The following is an 18403-nucleotide window of genomic DNA, read 5'->3' on the forward strand; positions in this document are numbered from 1 at the left end:
TATAACGAATATGTGCAAAAATTATTTGAACTTTTTACGTAACGTAAGAAGTACCTGGCCTGTACCTAGGTATCATGTTTCCTCCGTCATTTAAAATTTGGGTCCCCAACGTGGGGGAGAGAGTTATTATTAAATAGGAACGAGAGAGAGTGACCAACTATTAAACTAATAAAACTGTTTCTAAAATACCCAAAAATGGCAAATTCTTGGCAATTAAATTCATTATCCAGTATGATGTTAAAACCGTATAGTATATATCTTTTAGATACATATCTATGTGCATTTACGAGACGAGATACTATACAGCATATTTTGTATACCTTATTCCATGATTTAAACAAATAAGGAACAATAATAATTTGATAAAGTATTCAAACATTCCTTGAGCAACAATAAATTTATCATCCCATCACAACTTGTCGTAATCCCAAAATTCGCATGTAACTGCGTGCAGTAATATGAAGAATCTAGGGACAATTCGGGTTTATAAGTGGGTTTGACAAGTTAAATTGTTGGTTACATTTTTTGCCCCTTAATATAAATGGTGGATTTGGGGAATCATTCAATTTGCCAAGTTTACGACTTTATTGTAGCGATATTCTTTTAGAAAATTGAGACAGCCGATTGGTTAATCAAGTTAGTTTTTTTTACGTCTATCGAGGTGTTAAATTTTTGATACGGTTCCCAAAAGTTACAAATTCTAGACCTTGCTAGTAAGTAAATAACTTTGGCAATTAATACCCACTTGGGCAACCCTCCTCTCCCAAAGCATGCATGCTAGTACCTACTTAAGTATAAATGCAAGATGTGTAATAAGATGTTTCTTCCTACAACTTAGGAAGCCCTCACATACACGGACCAAAACCTGGTTCCTGCTTCACTTGAAACGAAAAAGGATGTAATAAACAAGGTAGCGAGAGTTCCCGAATATACCCCGAAAAGGCATGGATGGTTGGGTCACAAAAAAGTAAAACACTCTTTTTATATCCGCCGTGTGCATCAGCCGACAAGACAACCCTTCTATTTCCATGCATGCCATATTGTTATCATGCCTTGCCCTGTGAATCTCACTGCTTATTGCATACCCTTATTTCATAGTTGGACGATATATCAGAGTCGAGCAACAAAATTCATTCATCAGATTTGCAACTGATGCCATGAAGTGACGAAGTATTTAGTTGTCGTCTCTTACAGACTAGTCTCAAGAGGTAGGAGGAAGGAGACAATTGTGTTTGGATCTAGGTTACAAGTTGCATTGGTACAAAGTGGATATAGGACTGCCTACATTGTACAAACTACCCGTGGCCAAATACCCGGACCGGGTCCATTGAACTCAATCCAAAAACATCCCGATCCTACAGTCTCACCAACATCTTCAGCAAACGCAAACACAAGAGACTTGCTTCGTTGGAGAGGAGGTGTGCTCTCTCCGAAATTCCTGGACCGAGCACCACTCGAGTTAATTGTGACTGGAGTGTTTAATAACAATTTCCACTTAATCGGCGTTGTTGTACTATTGCAAATAGTAAGGCCATTTTAGTTATGAGCAATCTAAAATTTAAACAATGACAATAAAAATCCCTAGGAAGTTTTTAGAACAGAAGAAAAACTTGTAAGTATATTGTGAGCCATGTCTAATCCACGGCTAATAATGACGCATCTACCAGGGACCAGTGCGGCTGGTAAACATGCTTTTTGAAGAAAGTGGTATTAGGAGAATTACAGTGGTGTGGTACTCAAGAGGGGGAAGGAATTGTGTGTAGTGAACGCGACAAGTCATCGCAAATCCTGTGCATGAGTCATTCATTCGCATTATTGATTGCACATTCATATTGCGAATCCCTTATTTTGCTGGGGTGGTTGGTTGGTTGGTTAGAGAGACAATGACGAGTCAGATAAAGCAATGATGCGAATTCTTCCTGAAAGCATCACCACAAATCTTGCTCACACTTGCATAGTTGACGCGTTCCTTTCTTAGTTAAAACTGCTCAACAAAGTTGTCCCCAAATCTTTTAATATTCGGAAATGAAAAAGAAATTGTCAATATTCGTAGATGTTGTTCTGAAGAATTAATAATCAAAGTCTACGACCAGGCTTAATTTTCTTCAAATATGGAAGATCCCGACCTTCAGGATAGCAACGATCTTACCACGATCTCTGACATCAATATTGAAAAGGTGAATAGTGTGTTAGTCAAACGGTACAACAGGGATGTGGTTTACGTAAGTCACACTTTTTTATATCCAAGTATTTAGTATGCAAATTATATGTACGAGTATCATTTCTGAATTTCTGCTATGTTTGCAGACATATTCCGGAAGCATCTTAATTTCGGTCAACCCTTATAAAGAGTTGCTCCATATATACGATGAGGTAGGCTTCCTACTTTAAATATTCAAAATGCATTACAATATTTGTTACTACACACTTAATAATCCTTCATTATCGTTACAGTTTTATATGAACAAGTACCACAATGCAAGTTCAGGGGCTTTCAGTCTACCCCCGCACATTTACAATATCGCAGAGTCAGCGTACGTGTCCTTGAAGCGGACTGGGATCGACGCGTCGAGTGGTGACTTTAAGTGCAACCAGTCTATTGTGATAAGTGGGGAAAGTGGTGCAGGCAAAACCGAAAGTACTAAATTTATTTTGAACTACCTCTGTCACATTACATCGCAGAGTTCTTATCAAACTGTATCCACGTGGGTTGAACATCAGATCCTTGAAGCTAACACGATCCTTGAAGCTTTTGGAAACGCCAAGACTCAGCGTAATGATAATAGCAGTCGGTTCGGAAAATTTATGCAAGGTAATTCGTTAATTTGATTTGTATCAGCAATTTTTATTTTTATTATATTGAATGCATTGACGATGCGTCAATGCATCGTCTTCCGCATACATACGAATTTTAACTCACCTTTGGTTATACATAAATTAATCGATTTTCTTCCCTTATTTCATGCTCCAAATTAAACACGGAACTTTAGTCTGTTTTGACTCTAAATGGATGATTCGAGGATGTATTATTCAAGATTATTTGTTGGAACAAAGTAGAATTACTTTTCAGACCAAGGATGAACGGAACTATCATGTTTTTTATCAACTCACCAAGGCTGCTGAGGTAAGAACGTATGTATGGATTTATGGTCACGTTTTAATATTTTAAGATTAATGGCTCAACAGTATTTTGTATGCATTTTTAACAGCTAAGCCAAGATTTGAGTAAACAGTACCATGTTAAATCAGCCCAAACGTACAAATATCTCAACCAATCTGGATGTATCAATCTCAATGGAGTTGATGACTCCAAGAGATTCGACCAACTTCGACTGGCTTTCAACGTTCTACAAATCCCAGCCAATTTTACTGATGGAATTTTTAAAACGATCTCTGCTATCCTTTGGCTGGGAAATTTAGAGTTTGCGGTAATTTTCATTTTTGTTTCCGCTTGTTTAGACTTTCTGTAATAATGTGACGGAACATGTCGATATAAATTCTTAGGAAGTCGTTGACGATGTTGAGGAGCGGTGCACCTTGTCCAAGATTGATATGGACGTCACGACAGGAACAATTTCATCTCTACTTGGTTGGTTAAAAAATATTTTGCTTGCTGCTAATCCTGATAAGCAATTGTAGTAAATTTTCCACATATATTCATTTTCCTTTCTATCCTTAGGTCTTCAACAAGCTGATCTTCAACACATTTTACTAACGAGGCAAATCAATGTGAGAGGCAACATCACGGAAATTCCTTTAAAAAAACAAGAGGCCAATGAAAATAGGCATGCCATGTCCAAAGCCTTATACTCGAGGTAATTACTCAAAATCATACGTAAATGCTACTTTTATAAGCTCGTAATTATGGAAAACGTGGGTCACTTTAACTTTCAATAAAATAACAACTTCAATAATCATTAAGAAATCTAATAAAATTTGTTCTACTGTGCATTTACATAGTAGAACAGATTTTATTCAATCAAATTTTTCTAATAATTTTTAGACTACATCCTTAATTGAAATTAATATTTTTTTTCTCCTATTGTTTGTTAAAACACTTTAGAACATTTGCTTGGCTCATCAGTCACATTAACACGTGCACAAATCCTGGACAAGATGCCAGTAAATTTCTAGGTCTCTTGGATATTTTCGGATTTGAAAATTTTGCCTGCAACAGCTTTGAACAGGTATGTTGTTTTGAAAATGTCATCTTTTGAATTGTTTTTAAGGTCACAACTTATTGAATATTCCAGTTCTGCATAAATTTCGCTAATGAGAAGATGCATAAATTTTTCAACCAATATGTTTTTTCGATTGAACAAGAAATTGTAAGTTTAATATAATTTATGACATTTTTCCGACGCTGTAGTTGAATAACATTGAACAATTTATTCTAGTACCGGGCTGAGGGCATCAAATACAGTCATATCGAGTTTACAGATAATACACTTTGTCTGGAACTGATAGAGAAGCCTCCCCGATGTCTTTTAAAGTTGTTAACCGAACAGTGTCATTTACCAAAGGTACATACCAGTACATATGTATGAAAAACTGCATTTTTGTCCAAACACGTGCAAAACTTGTCAATACATAAATATCAAATTATTTAAAACTTAACATTTTACTCAGGGCTCTGATCTGGCGTATTTGAACAACATTACCACCGAGTTTCACAACTCCAACGCATGCTTCATCAAACCTGAAGATCGTCGTAATTGGGAAAAGGAATTCACAATTGAGCACTATGCTGGACCTGTCACATACAAAATCGAAGGGTTTGTGGACAAAAATAAAGATGTGCAACAAGACCTCTTTTTCCATTTCATTAGCGATTCTGAAAACGAATTTGTTCGAGAGTTGGTGAACTATCAAGATCTTCTGACCACCACTTTGGCCAGGTACGTATAGCAAACTATGCAAATGTCGGATTAATTCTTGCGTTTATTCCTTGGTGAGCGAACATATTCTTATATTAATAAATTTATATCCACAAAATATTTCAGAGTGTCGAATGCAGGGGAAAAAGCCGGAGTGAACACCATGGGAAGAAATGCAAACACTAATAAATGCAAACCCACAGTAAGTGAGGCGTTTAGAATTCAACTTGGGACATTAGTTGAAGTATTGCAGAGTACTACCCCCTGGTATGCAAATCATACATTGTTTTAAGTTTCACTTCAATTTCTTCAATGAATTAAAAAAGCATTGATTCATCATAGGTATATTCGATGTATAAAACCAAATATGGACAAAGAGCCAAACAATTATGCCACCAACTTGGTCATGGATCAGCTAAAGTACTTGGGCATGTTGGAAATTATACGAATTCGACGTGAGGGCTACCCCGTGCATTTTTCTTTTGAGGATTTTGTAAAACGCTATAAAATTTTGGGAAAGTACAGAACGTATCCACCAAAGAAGGAGATTACCAAGTAAGTTGGTCATTAAATTGGAAATAATTTTAAGCTGGTTAAGTAAATGAAGAGTCATGTAATTTGAATTCATGAATTGTGAATTTCAGAGACATTCTACAAAGCTTTAAATTTCCAGTCACTGAGTGGCAAGTGGGACACAATAAAGTTTTTCTCAGAGGAAAGATATACGAACCTTTGGAAGAGAAAAGGCTAGCTGTTTTTAATATCAAAGCCACTAAAATTCAAGCAATTTGGAAAGGATTCCGGGTTCGAAAAAGTAAGAAAAAACTCATTTCGCAAGTTCGACAAGTTCATTTAGGGAAAAATATTCGACAAGCAAATAAAAATATAAATAAAAAATGTACTTATTCTTTAGATTACACTGGGAGACTTCGTGCCACGCTAATAATTCAGGCGTTTTACCGAACCTGGAAACTTCGACTTAAATTTCTTCGGAAACGTCGTGCCGCAATTGTTATCCAATCTCATCTACGAGGAATGTTTGCTCGAGAGGTGGCGGTCGCCCTGAGAGAAATGCGAAAGGTTGAAGAAGCCATGCGGAAACAAGAGGAGTACAACAATAAGCGCAAATCCATAATCCAGCAACAATCAGAAAACGGGTCTTCGATTGAAGACGGGTCGCTCGACAGCAGTCAAGAAGCGAAAGAAGAGTTGGATAAACTCGCCAGAGAGTTATCAGAAATGCAGTCAGCAGGCGGACTTGGTGGGAAGACAAGCGGTTTTGAGAATTTGTTCTCTTTCCTCACAGAAGCCAAAGATAATGACGCAGCCGCAGCTGCAGAAATTCACCGAATCATCAGCTCTACAGTGAACCATAAAAATGAAACACCATCAGAAAACGATTTAGAGACGCTTGGTTCTCAAATGGATTTGCTTGTTGCCAATTTAGAGGATGAGTTGGAAAGTCAAGCCACGACAACAACAAATAATAGAGGGTCACACAATTTGAGTTCTTTGGAATCGGAATATGAGGATGACATGACGGAAGAAAATGACCACATTCGCCGTGATAATGGAAATTCAAGTGACATTCCCCCAAGCCCACCTGCGCTCCCACCTCCAGGAGAAAACATGATTTGCCCACCACCACCTCCCAGCACTATCATTCTAAACAAATTCGGCAAATACCAACCAACTCTCCCGGAGCCGAAGGTGCCTCCTCCACCAATTCCACCTGGGGCCATTACAGGAGCTAATAACAAGACCGGAGGCCAAGTCAATCTCATGAAACCGACCCTGACTGCAGCGATGGCCAAGCAACAAGCAGTCGCACGGACTCGTCAAAATAATCAAGTCAATACGTCCCAAGAAACGCATCCCGGAAAAATAGTCGACGTGAAAGCACAGGTGCAGAGAAAAACGACGACGGTACGCAATGGAAATGAAGAGCCAATCTACGAATCTATTCAACCAAGACATGATATCAGCAATGGCGTTCAGTCCACGCCTACTCCTCCCACCTCCGCAGATGCTCAACTACTCAACAAACATAGGGATCGAGATTCTATTGAATCCACACAGTCCACCAAATCGTGGAAATTTATGGGTTCTACTGGTCAAACACAAGGTCATGCGGTAGTAAATTTGACACCCAAACCATTGGGAACCGCAGCAGATAGCGGAATGTCTGGCCCACCTCAACCTCCAGCCGCACCACCACCTCCTCCTCTTCAACAAAATATGAACAACAACAACATTCCGAATGGTCCCAACGTGACCACAAAAATTTTGCAGAAACCACCTCTGCCTCAGGTTCCAAAATTTCAATCACGTACCACCCCTCCAATAACGATGAATGGAAATATTCATCCGCAGAGAAACATTGTAACTCGAAAGCTGCAAGAATTAACTACAACCCAAGCACATTCTGGTGGTGCTGTCCCATCACCAATTGCTGCCAATGTCAACCAAAATCAGAGCAATTGCAATGTACCCGACAACAAGAACGATCACCTTGTGGACGAGTTTCCCATGTTGGAGTTTGCTCTGCAGTATTTCAACGACTGGGAGAACAAGGGGGATTTTTTGTTATCCAAGCGGTCCACTACGTCCACCAAAGAAAACATTGTTCCCAAAGCTGAAATGATTTGCTACACAAAAAGTAGCACCATTCCAAATTCGCATTTACATCTGTATGATCCATCAAACATCAGCATAAGCATCACCATGTTCCGAGATTTGCAAAAGTATGCCCGAGCAGAATTCAAACCTGAAACAGAGCTCCAGTTTATTCAAAATTTAATATCCTATGGCTTAGAAAGGGATGAAATTCGAGATGAAGTGTATGTTCAAATCACTAGACTCATCAATCAAAATGAGAGCAATGAACAAATTGAAAAATTGTATCTCCTCTTATGTCTTGGTAAGTACAAATTTGGATTTAATAATCAGAAACGATTATTGACTTGATTATGACCTTTTCCAGTAATCGTGTCATTCCAACCCAGCAAGGTTTTCTCAAAATACTTGCTCTCATTTCTTAACAAGAACTATCAAGAGAGCAGGATTTCAGATCAAGTTGAGTGGGTCAGAGAAAATCTGAAGAGAAATTCAAACGTGCTGAATTTCTGCAGAAGATTCCCACCCAGCTCGGTGGAGGTGCAAGCTATGAGCCGATTGGGGACTATTGTGTGCCGCTTTTTCTTCCTGGATGGTCGAACTAAAGCGATTGATATAAGCCCGATGGACACTGCTTGGGACGGTATAAGCAATTAATGAGGGATTATTATGCATTTAATAAATTAGTAGCACTTATTTAGTAGTCAAATTGATTTATATTCCTTACTGATTACTAGTCTTCTAAGACACCGTAGAAATACATGCGTGTATGTGTTTTTTCAGCCATGGTCAAGCTATCGGAAAAAATTGGGCTCACCACCGTGGACAACACTTGGGCAATTTTTGAATGTGGAAAAACTCACGAAGAACATATTCCGAAGGTATATTCGCAAATAATAATTTTTTTGCACATGATAAGGCATATGTGAAAGATTCATGCTGCATCAATTAATCTGCTTTCTTTTAGCATCATTATATTTATGACATTATCGCCAAGTGGGAGCAGGCGACCTTGCAACCACAAATTCAGAAAGAAGGGTGAGACATTTACCAAATCGGATTAAAATAGAAGGAAAAACTGATTTAGTTAAATGGTAATTGTTCTAATTAAACGGAATTGCAGAATGTTGTCTAACACGGTGGGAACGTTAAAAAAACAAAGGAGCACCACCTCCAACGCAAACTCTCTTGGATCATGTGGAGACAATCGGTTCATATTCAAGAAACGATTGTTCAAACAAAGTTGCCGAGAAATTCCTCAGGTACATTTCACATTTCTGATTGTGTCTCCAAGTATGTAGTGTCAGATACGCAATGATATTTATATTATATTCATGTAGCTCTATTAACTTATGTATATTTATGTAGCTTTCTCCTGAGGTGAACCTTCTATATGCTCAAGCTGTCCATTCTGTCGTAAAACTCGACGCTTTTCCAATTTCGGAGAAAGTAGCTCTCCAACTTTCCGGACTTCAGTTGCAAGTTCTTCTTGGAACGCCGACAACCAATAACACTGAAAATTATACGGCAGTAGAAAATTATCTTCCATCTCGAATACTTCGGATGCGACCTCATGCTCAATGGGTGCAAATTTTGGCTCAAGCACACAAGCAATATGGATCAGGAAAGAGTGAATTGGTGTCAAAAATTTATTTCTTGTCTTGTGTGATGCAATATCCTTTGTATGGAACAAGTTTATTCGACGTTGTGTATCGTGGTTATTGGCTTTACGGTACGTACCGCTCAATATTCATATAGCAAAATTTAAAATAATCCAACCAATAAAAATGTCACCTAATTTGAGGTTTGGAAGTGGCTTGCCTTGGAAAGTTTGGCTGTGAAAGCGTTATGCTTGTATTGTATGTGATTATATTGTGTACTCACAGGGAACACACTTTTGCTCGGTATATCCAGCGATGGAATATCAATGATCAAGTCGGACGACAAGTTCATCATGTACGAATATTCGTACGACCAAATTGAGTCTGTCCAGTTACAATCCTCGGAGAACCTGATAACCATAAATCTGAACCGTTCTCTTCCCCCAGACACACACAAATGTTTCGTATTTGAGACCAAATCAGCATCAGAAATAGCCAACCTCATCACCAGCTATGCTCCAACACTTGCTTCCTCCGATAATAAAACTACAACGATTCGAAAGTTAAAACAAATTACAAACGAGGATCGATTCCGGCTGTACCAAAACTTGATCAGTTGTAGAAAACTGTTGATAGAAAATGGAATTTTGAGAAAACCAAAGGACAACTATAACTTGCAAGTTAAATTAAAAAGTACCCTAAGACGTTTAAGCAAGTCAAAGATGAATGAACAATGGCAACGACAATTTGTTAGAAGATTTGAGCAATTTGAGTATGAGACGGACTTTCCAGTCGAGTAAGTTTTGGAGTATTTATTCCTTGCAGAACATTGCTGAATCCTTTTTGTACTATTCATATCATGCATAATCATTTACGCAGGTACTTTTCATACTCAAAGTATCCTATCACCAGCGCATTAACTGTGCTGGAAAATGAAGAAGATAATCTTAACGCCATTAACGTTTTTCAAATGCTACTGCAATTTGCGGGGGTCCTGGGTCAGATCATTGCGACTGAAGAAGATCAAGCATCTCATTTGCAATCCGTGTTAGAAAAGTGCTGGCGTAAGGAATCAATGATTAACGAATTGGTAAACAAATATTTGTTTTTCACATTAAATAGAGTAAAATATAGTAATGTGTATCTACCTGTAACATTTTACACATACCATGTTTTTAATATTTAGTTTTCCCAACTAATTAAACAAACAACGGATCATGGTAAGTTGTTTAATAGTACTATTTTTTATCTGAACAGCATTATCTACCTATCGATATATTTTTATATATTTTTTCGCAGCCGATCCGAACAGCAAAGTCAACCAGAGGAATTGGGCAGTGTTGAGTTTAATCTGCTCTCTGGTTCCTCCGAACAATGCTTACGTTCGGAAATATCTCTTTGCACATTTGAAGCGCTGTGGAACAGACACTGTAACAGAAGAAGGAAGATTTGCACGTTTTGCTGAGAAGGTTGAATAACATACTTATTGACATGCACACATTTACTCTGCATTATTCCTTGTATAAATATATGACATTTGTAATATGTTTGCAGTGTCTACAATCTACAATAAGCGCAATCACAGCACACACTGGAGGAACAATTGCAACTCAACATCGGCGCCAATGGTCGCCATCCAAGCAGGAAATTCTTTGCACCATAAACCGCAAACCTTTGACAGCCCGATTCTTCCTAATGGATGGCAAATACCATGTTCTCAACTTCACGCCCAACGACACTGCCAGCGATTTGCTTCACGGTTTAATGGCAAAAATTGGGCTCAGTGAATCTGTCAGAGGTAATTAACTGCATAAGGTTACTTGCGACTTATGTATGTATAACTAATAATACCGATACAACTACTTGTACATGGTATAAGATATAGATTTCAGTTAATAATCCACAAAAAGTATTATTTCTCACGGTGCTTTACTAATCCAAAGTCGTATTGTCTCATTGTCAACTAGGATATTCTCTGTACGAGCTTGGTAGCGTCGGTAACTGGGAGCGCTCCCTTCTCCCTAATGAACGCCCAGTGGTATTAAAATTATTAAAATTATTAACGATCCAAGTCAGTTTAAAGATAAAAATATTATAGGAGGTGATGGCCAGATGGGAGAAGCAAAGAAGTACAAATCAGCAACTTCAGTTTGTAAGACATTTAATATTTAATTTAATTAAGTAGTAATCTCTGTGTATGCCTGTATATTCATGCCAAATCTATTTCACTGTGCTCAATAATTTGAAATTTTAATTATTATAACCGATATTCTCCTCAGAAATTCGTCATGAAGAAACACTTATTTACCGAAGTCGAACTTTCTGACCAAGTAGAAAAGGAACTAATTTACCACCAGCTTCTTCACCAGGCGAGGAATGATAGGTGAGTGGGGGTGCTGATTAAGATAATGTCCTTGTGATGACGTGATATTAACGATTTTATGCTAAATTCGATCCATAATTTGTCGGCAGATTTCCCGTGTCAGAAACTGAAGCTGCTATGCTGGTGGCTCTCCAGGCCCAATTAGAGCTGGGTGACTATCGAACTTCTTCAAACTCAGCAGAGTTTCCAGACTATGTGAGTAGAACGTATACATAAATATTAAAATCGACCGTTTATTCGAATTTAATTGCACATCTAAAAGGCACATCGTGTAATACAATTAAAAATTACACGATGTAGACAAGACCATACAATAAACATTTTGTGCTATTTCTTTACCTCTTTCCTCCTTATCGCGATAATCGATATATCGGTAGGAGTTACCCCTTGTCTTACAATTTTAAACCGAGTCTATACTTTTTGTTTTCAGGTCATGGTGTCATCACGTAAGACTATATCACATCATTATTAATACATACGTGCATGTAATGTACTATTTAATAGCAATGGTTAAAAACTAAACTTTTAGGCTGTCTCCCCACGAGAATCGCTGCCAGTGTGAGTCATGAAGCGGTCGCACGACATCATCAAAGTCTGATTGGAACGCCCAGCTCACAAGCGAAGCAGGCAGTACTGAACCTCCTTAGATCTTGGCCTCTGCACAGAGCGAGCATTTTCGATGTCACGGTTAGTTTTATTTATGAAGAAAATTGTCATAAACTTGTGTATAACATAATTTGTGAATGTGTTATTGCTAGCAATCTTTCACTTCAAACTGGCCAAGAACACTGTGGCTGGCTGTGGATCAACAGGGAATTCATCTTCTCCAACAAAGAACGAGGAACACTCTCTGCTCCTTCGATTACGAGATGATAATTTCGTACAGTCCGAGTCCAACATGTTTTATGCTCGTGACTAACGACTTGCAACAGCAACAGAGTGGCAATCCAAAGCCGAGTAAAGTAATTCTCAATACAAATCAAGGGTATCAGATTAGTCAGTTAATGAAGGAGTATATTCAGCTAGTTCTTAGTGAGACGCAAAAGTTGCAAGAAGAAAGGATGCAGAAACTTATTCAACAAAGGCAACAGCAGTAAAGTATATAAATACATAGATTAGACCTATGTATGCATGATTAGACAGACAGGGTTACACGCATAACGATGTATTAATATTGGTTCGTTTTTTAATCGTTTTAGCAGTTTTACTGAAAACACAAAATCAACGTCGCATATTTGTTTTAGAATTGAGACTGATTGTTATAATTATCGAATTAAGTCGGCACGCACACAAGTTGACTTATTCACCTTTGACTGATTTTATGAGTTTTATGTATGGACATTGGACCTTGGTCGTTAGGTTTAACCGTTCATTTTTTTATTGATCACAAATTTGTCATCATAAGTTAATAGGTAGAAATATTCTTAGAAACTATCTGCTACAACCTACAACAGATCTAGTCAAAATAATCCACAAGGTTAATGCACAGTCAACATCTTGCAAAGATAACTAGACTCTCAGTAAACCACCGACATTGTATTCTCATCTTTTTTACTGCTGATAGATTCACTTCAGGCAAATATAATTAAGATAATTGATAGCTAGATCGCTTGCATTGACTGCAACATAACTCATCGATTCTTATATTCTGTCGCTTTAACATGTTGCTCATTTTAAGCCTTTGTATCCCGAAATGGATCTTCAACTCAACCTGCTTCCTATATAAAATACTCAATAACCTGGAAGATTATTAGTTTGATAAGCAGAATTAGCAGAAATGAAAGCTTATTTGTTATTGTTCTTCTCGTACAGCAAACTAATTATGATGAGAGATGATGATGAACATTTAATTCTCCATTCTCGCACCTCTTGAGCAATTTAAACATTTTGAATACTCGTTATTATCATTAATTGGATACAAAACTTGTCAACAACCCGGAAAACGTTATGTAATTGACCTAACCCATTGCAACGAGACGACCTAAAATTAGCATAATAAATTGATGGCCCTAACCAATGATATTGTACTTGTTTACACTAGATAAATTTATTTATAGACTTGTGATCAGTGTAAACAAATTATATTGGCATGCAGAAATCCATGTACGCAACATAGCACATAGCATTAATACGGTAATCGTTACATATTGAACTGTTTTTGGCTCTGGACTTGTATCTGTAATAAAGATAAGAACGAAATAATTGGTCAAGAAGAGTGTTAAATTTAATGCATAATCTGAGAAAATGTCATGTCCATCATCACGCACGCAATTACAGAAAACTGTCTGTCTTCTTCGTGGGCCTTCCACATCGTCTCCTTCCAAACAAGATTGAGAAATCTGGAGAGAACTGAATCGCACTTATTTTGTGATGGCATGACCTAATCTGACCTATTGCGACACATTCTGGGTACATCCTTCGGAAATCATTTTCCTCAGGGATGTGACCCACTTTCAATCTTAATCTTGCAATACTCACAATCAGTCTTGCTATTCAATGCAAAGCATCGCATTTGCCATGTGGAAGGTCCATCCTTCTTTTTCTGGCATTGGATTGGAGCTCGAGATGTAGATTAAAAGTATGAATTATGCGTACCGTAAAATATAATTAAGTCCCCGTTAAATTGTTGGGGATGATTTTGGAGCCGACTTTTTTCGAATAAAGTGTTTTAATACAAATGGGCTATTTGTTTTTACTTGAATTAAGATTGGCTATGAAATGTCGTGTCCCATTGCACGTACATAAGTAATCATTTTGGTTTATTTATAAATTCCATTGATTTGGAATTTCCCTTACTGTCTGGTAACAGATGACGTGGAAGATTAGATTCTACGTTGCCCCTTCATCTCATCTTCTTGTTTCGGAATTTCCAGTAGAAGGTTTAATTCAGTGGCAGCGTGCAGTACAGATTAGTGGAGTCTGTATTGAGCAGGCTTAATCTGTATACACAAATCCCTTCGTCCGGTTATTAATACTTAATTACATACTTTCGATAAGCTCAACAGAGAGAAATTCATGAGTTGAAAATATTCATTATATGTACATCCTTATGTATGTACGTGTATATAAGCGCATAAATTCAGGCAAGACGACAAGACGATGAGGATTATGTGATTACAATTCGTGGTATCATATACCACAACACTTTGATCGTTTCAATATTCATAATTGGTAAACATCAACATGTTATGTTGATATTTCTTTTTACGATTAACTATTGCGTCATGATCCCTCCCTCCTTAAAAGACGCGTCCGCACGTGTATCATGCATCAGTCGAATTTCTGAATCTTTAAAACTGCAACTTTACCAAAAATTTATTGTCGAAAACCTTTCTGGTTATTGTCATATTTATTTTAATCAAATTAGTCTTATTCCATTCTAAGTGTTTTTTTTTTCGCTGTACTAATTGAAATATAAAAATGGAGAACCCATTACGTTACGAAACTTTCAAGTCAGAGAACCCCACAATTTCATCGACATACAGCAAAAATGCTGAAGAACTTGTGGAGTCCATGTCATGGGAGGAAGGGGATATAATCATGGATTATGGCTGCGGATCAGGTCAATTTATGACTGAGTATCTCTTCCCAAAAATTCCGAACCCGAGATGTATTTGCGGAGTGGACATCTCTCCAAATATGATCCGGTTCGCCTATGAAAACTGTAAGAACAAAGAAAACATTTATTTTGCCATTGGGGACATCATGGACAAGTATCAATGGACATTCAAGGAGAAAATGGTTTCCAAGTTTGTGGCCTATTTAGTGCTCTGCTATGTTCAGGATTATCGGTGAGTCTTGACTAAAATGTATAGCTATTGTTATACATATCTAAATATTTGGATCATAAATTCTTCGCCGTAATATGTACATATTTATATCATACAGTTTATTTAATTTGTATTTTGATTTCGATTTCAGCGGATTTATCAGCAAAGTTTATGATTTTTTGAAACCTGGAGGTCAAGTAGGAATGTTGGTGCCATTTTCGAAAGCTTATGGCATTCCACATCAACTCCTTTCCCAGGAGAAGTGGGCACAATATGCAGAGAAAAAAGAATTGACGGTTAGTGCCACATTTACGTAACCCTTGTTTATGTGTAGTGATTTTCATGTGATTAATTAAATGTCCCATTTCTTACACACAGAACCATTCCTCATTCGCACCATGGACCTATGCCGAGGACATTGATGCTCCATCCTCCATCAAAGATTCCCTTCTCAGTTGCGGGTTCCGAATTGATCGATTCACTGTCAATGACATCAAACTGGAATTCCCTTCCATTAGAAATCTTTGCGTAGGTGCACTAATTTCAATCGTCGTTAATACGCATTACAAAACGAATCAACATGTTTTGGAACATTTGTTTATCAAAATGTAGGAATTCCTTTGCACCATCACATCTGCACTGAGCACAGTGCCCGAAAAGTTCCACGACGACTTCATGGAAGAGATGATAGACTACGTGACATCCAATTTGGGCAGCAGCAGAGGGGTGACGACACATCCGGGAGATAACAATTCTTCGGTGATCTCGGTCGAGTGGAAATTTTTAAATTTTGTTGCTACCAAACCTTAAAGTGATTTGGCGATGAACACGTGTATGTGTGTGTTTTATTACTATTTATGCAATTTTACGTTTTAATCTGTTATATAATGCGAAATGTACAAAGTGTAAATATTTGTAACTTTTATTTATGAAATTTGTATCATATTAAATATTTTAAGCATTGAAGTCACAAACATGTATTTACTTGAAGCATCTCATTTTATTATGAAAGCTCAGCTCAAAGTATTGATTAGGTTGCAATTCTATACCACAACATACCAAGGTGTCAACTTAATCAACCCTGTGACTCATATTGAGATTGTTGAGACCAGGGAGCTCATGCTCGAACGCGTCGTTAGCTTAGCGACGTCGTAAAAATTAGCGACACATGCTCAAAATAATTTTTAGCGATGTCGGTATTGCTGAGGACACATTTGAGCATGTGTCCTTAGCACTTGTCGCTAGTAACGACACTGACGTATGCTCAAAACTTTAACTGTCGGTAAGACCATGGAATTTGTCGTAAAAGTTTTCGACGCCTAAATAGCTGTCGAAACGAGATAAATTTGTCGTAATTTGCTGTTAATTAGGATCAGTTCATATATTATGCAAATATTTTATGGTGGAGTGGGTCGAGAAGCTATTAACGATTGTTGACCAGGGAGTGGGTATATGTTGGTTTGCGTAGGTTGACGCCAACTTTTTTTAGGAAAAATTGGGTCGCTGGACTGCCCGAAATTTTGTTATCGGAGATTGGCACATAATTAAATTTAAATGCAATTTCTTTAATTTATATCTCAATTAAAATCAAATTTTAATTTTAGAGCTTTAATTATTACAAACGGGAAAAAATAGTAATTATAGATCAAATGCAATTTCTAAAATTGAATCAATTCCATGAGTTTTGAGACAATGGGTTGAGTTAACTCAACTCAATAATATAAATCGTCGATTCTAACTCAAGTCGACTCAAATTCGTCTCAACTCAAACTCAACTAAATGTCAATGACTGAAACTCAACTCACCTATTTTTAGAGTAACGTATTAAGTAAATGCATTACAAAGATGCCAAATAATCCCATTTGAACTTCTGATTTTTAAATAAAATTTTCGCTGAGTACGATCAAGGTGAAAATCTTAAAAAGGGTAAATTGACAATAAAACATTCTTAATGAGTTTCCGCAACTCAGCTCAAACTCATTATTGTTCAAGTCACTCATTTTGAAATGAGTCGTTTGAAATGAATTGAATGAATGAAATGAATTGACTCAAACTCAATTCAACTCATCCTCAGCAACTCATGAGTCAAATGCGTTGACTCGAACAGTTCGAGTCGAAGTCATTGGCAGTCCTAATCGAGAGAGATTGAAGGAAAAAATATAATTATGCGGCGCTTCTGTGCTTATGAAAAATGAGATTTTTAGATAACTCAAAATTTTTTCACAATTCGCAATTTTTCATAGTAAATTTGCTCAAAAATTAATTTGCTAATTTTTTCAAAACGACTTATTTATAGTATCAAAATTTAGCTTTAGATTAAAATATCAAAGTTGCATTTACCTTAAAACTAATTTTGTACACTCAATATTAAGAGGACCCGTATTTTTGCATTTTTCTGAATACCCGTTTTAGTCCGTAACGGAATTTCCAAACAAATTTTAAGCTAAAATCTTGATTTTGTAAATTCTGTAACTTTTTAAATTATGACATAATTTTAAAAACTCGAAAACATGTCTGCTCACAATGACTTCCCCATTTTACTTAAGAATTTTCTTGGATAGTTTGACAAGTTATTACAAGTGGGTTGAAATTTTATCCCACTCCTACACCTAAAATAAAGTGGTAGTAAACGCAAGAACAAAACTCCTCAGTTACCAAGATCGTTGTGAACCACTCCCTTAATCGGAAATGGATTACAAATTTTAACGATTTTTTTCCGACAATGTCGTTAAACTCATAACGACAACATTTTCCGACGCCTTGACGACAAATGATGAGCATACGTTGTTATAATTTGTCGTTATTAAGGCGTCGTTAATTTACGACGTCGCTAAGTTAAGGACGCGTTCGAGCATGAGCTCCCAGGGTCTTTTGACTGTTTCCTTGGAGGATTTCTAGACAGGGTCATGTCAGTTCAAAAATTCTCCAAAAATTTTTTTTTACAGATTTTAAAGTTTGGGAATACGGACTATTTTTGCTGGGAGAGCTTGGTTGTCAAGAAAAATAAAATATTCAATAAAACGTCATAAATGCATGCGAAAAATTTTTACGTACCGTTTTTGATACCGATCCTAGTTCAATTATTTTATAATTATTTTAATTTGCAATTAAATTAAATCGTTATCATTTTACGACGGTTTATAAAATATTTTATTT

General features: G+C 37.0%; 2 protein-coding genes across 2 annotated transcripts; both read left to right on the top strand.

Moving 5' to 3' along the window:
• The first annotated feature begins 1083 nt into the window (after positions 1-1083).
• LOC110857898 (unconventional myosin-X) lies at positions 1084-13679 on the top strand. Its single transcript, XM_035850264.1, has 32 exons — positions 1084-2222; positions 2308-2373; positions 2455-2812; positions 2991-3124; positions 3210-3428; positions 3505-3589; positions 3680-3815; positions 4064-4187; positions 4254-4328; positions 4398-4523; positions 4630-4898; positions 5004-5144; positions 5220-5432; positions 5522-5691; positions 5791-7797; positions 7861-8136; positions 8277-8374; positions 8461-8531; positions 8617-8755; positions 8862-9225; positions 9380-9890; positions 9974-10184; positions 10281-10314; positions 10394-10563; positions 10649-10892; positions 11062-11132; positions 11193-11246; positions 11374-11477; positions 11567-11672; positions 11908-11923; positions 12007-12164; positions 12236-13679. The coding sequence occupies exons 1-32, from the start codon at positions 2112-2114 to the stop codon at positions 12572-12574; spliced, it is 7200 nt and encodes a 2399-aa protein (XP_035706157.1). The 5' UTR covers positions 1084-2111; the 3' UTR covers positions 12575-13679.
• A 1054-nt stretch (positions 13680-14733) lies between these two features.
• LOC110860133 lies at positions 14734-16221 on the top strand. Its single transcript, XM_022109198.2, has 4 exons — positions 14734-15268; positions 15399-15543; positions 15626-15775; positions 15860-16221. The coding sequence occupies exons 1-4, from the start codon at positions 14898-14900 to the stop codon at positions 16055-16057; spliced, it is 864 nt and encodes a 287-aa protein (XP_021964890.1). The 5' UTR covers positions 14734-14897; the 3' UTR covers positions 16058-16221.
• Positions 16222-18403: the final 2182 nt, after the last annotated feature.

The sequence above is a fragment of the Folsomia candida genome, unplaced genomic scaffold (genome assembly GCF_002217175.1).
Source record: "Folsomia candida strain VU population unplaced genomic scaffold, ASM221717v1 Fcan01_Sc001, whole genome shotgun sequence".
Classification (NCBI taxonomy): domain Eukaryota; kingdom Metazoa; phylum Arthropoda; class Collembola; order Entomobryomorpha; family Isotomidae; genus Folsomia; species Folsomia candida.

What these genes read in the sequence shown, in the direction of transcription:
- LOC110857898 (XM_035850264.1), top strand. Translation starts at nt 2,112, where the DNA reads ATGGAAGATCCCGACCTTCAGGATAGCAACGATCTTACCACGATCTCT. An exon ending in CCAAAGAAGGAGATTACCAA is followed by an intron (nt 5,433 to 5,521) that starts GTAAGTTGGTCA and finishes TGTGAATTTCAG; the next exon opens with AGACATTCTACAAAGCTTTA. An exon ending in GCTCAGTGAATCTGTCAGAG is followed by an intron (nt 10,893 to 11,061) that starts GTAATTAACTGC and finishes ATTGTCAACTAG; the next exon opens with GATATTCTCTGTACGAGCTT.
- LOC110860133 (XM_022109198.2), top strand. Translation starts at nt 14,898, where the DNA reads ATGGAGAACCCATTACGTTACGAAACTTTCAAGTCAGAGAACCCCACA. An exon ending in CAGAGAAAAAAGAATTGACG is followed by an intron (nt 15,544 to 15,625) that starts GTTAGTGCCACA and finishes TCTTACACACAG; the next exon opens with AACCATTCCTCATTCGCACC. An exon ending in CTTCCATTAGAAATCTTTGC is followed by an intron (nt 15,776 to 15,859) that starts GTAGGTGCACTA and finishes ATCAAAATGTAG; the next exon opens with GAATTCCTTTGCACCATCAC.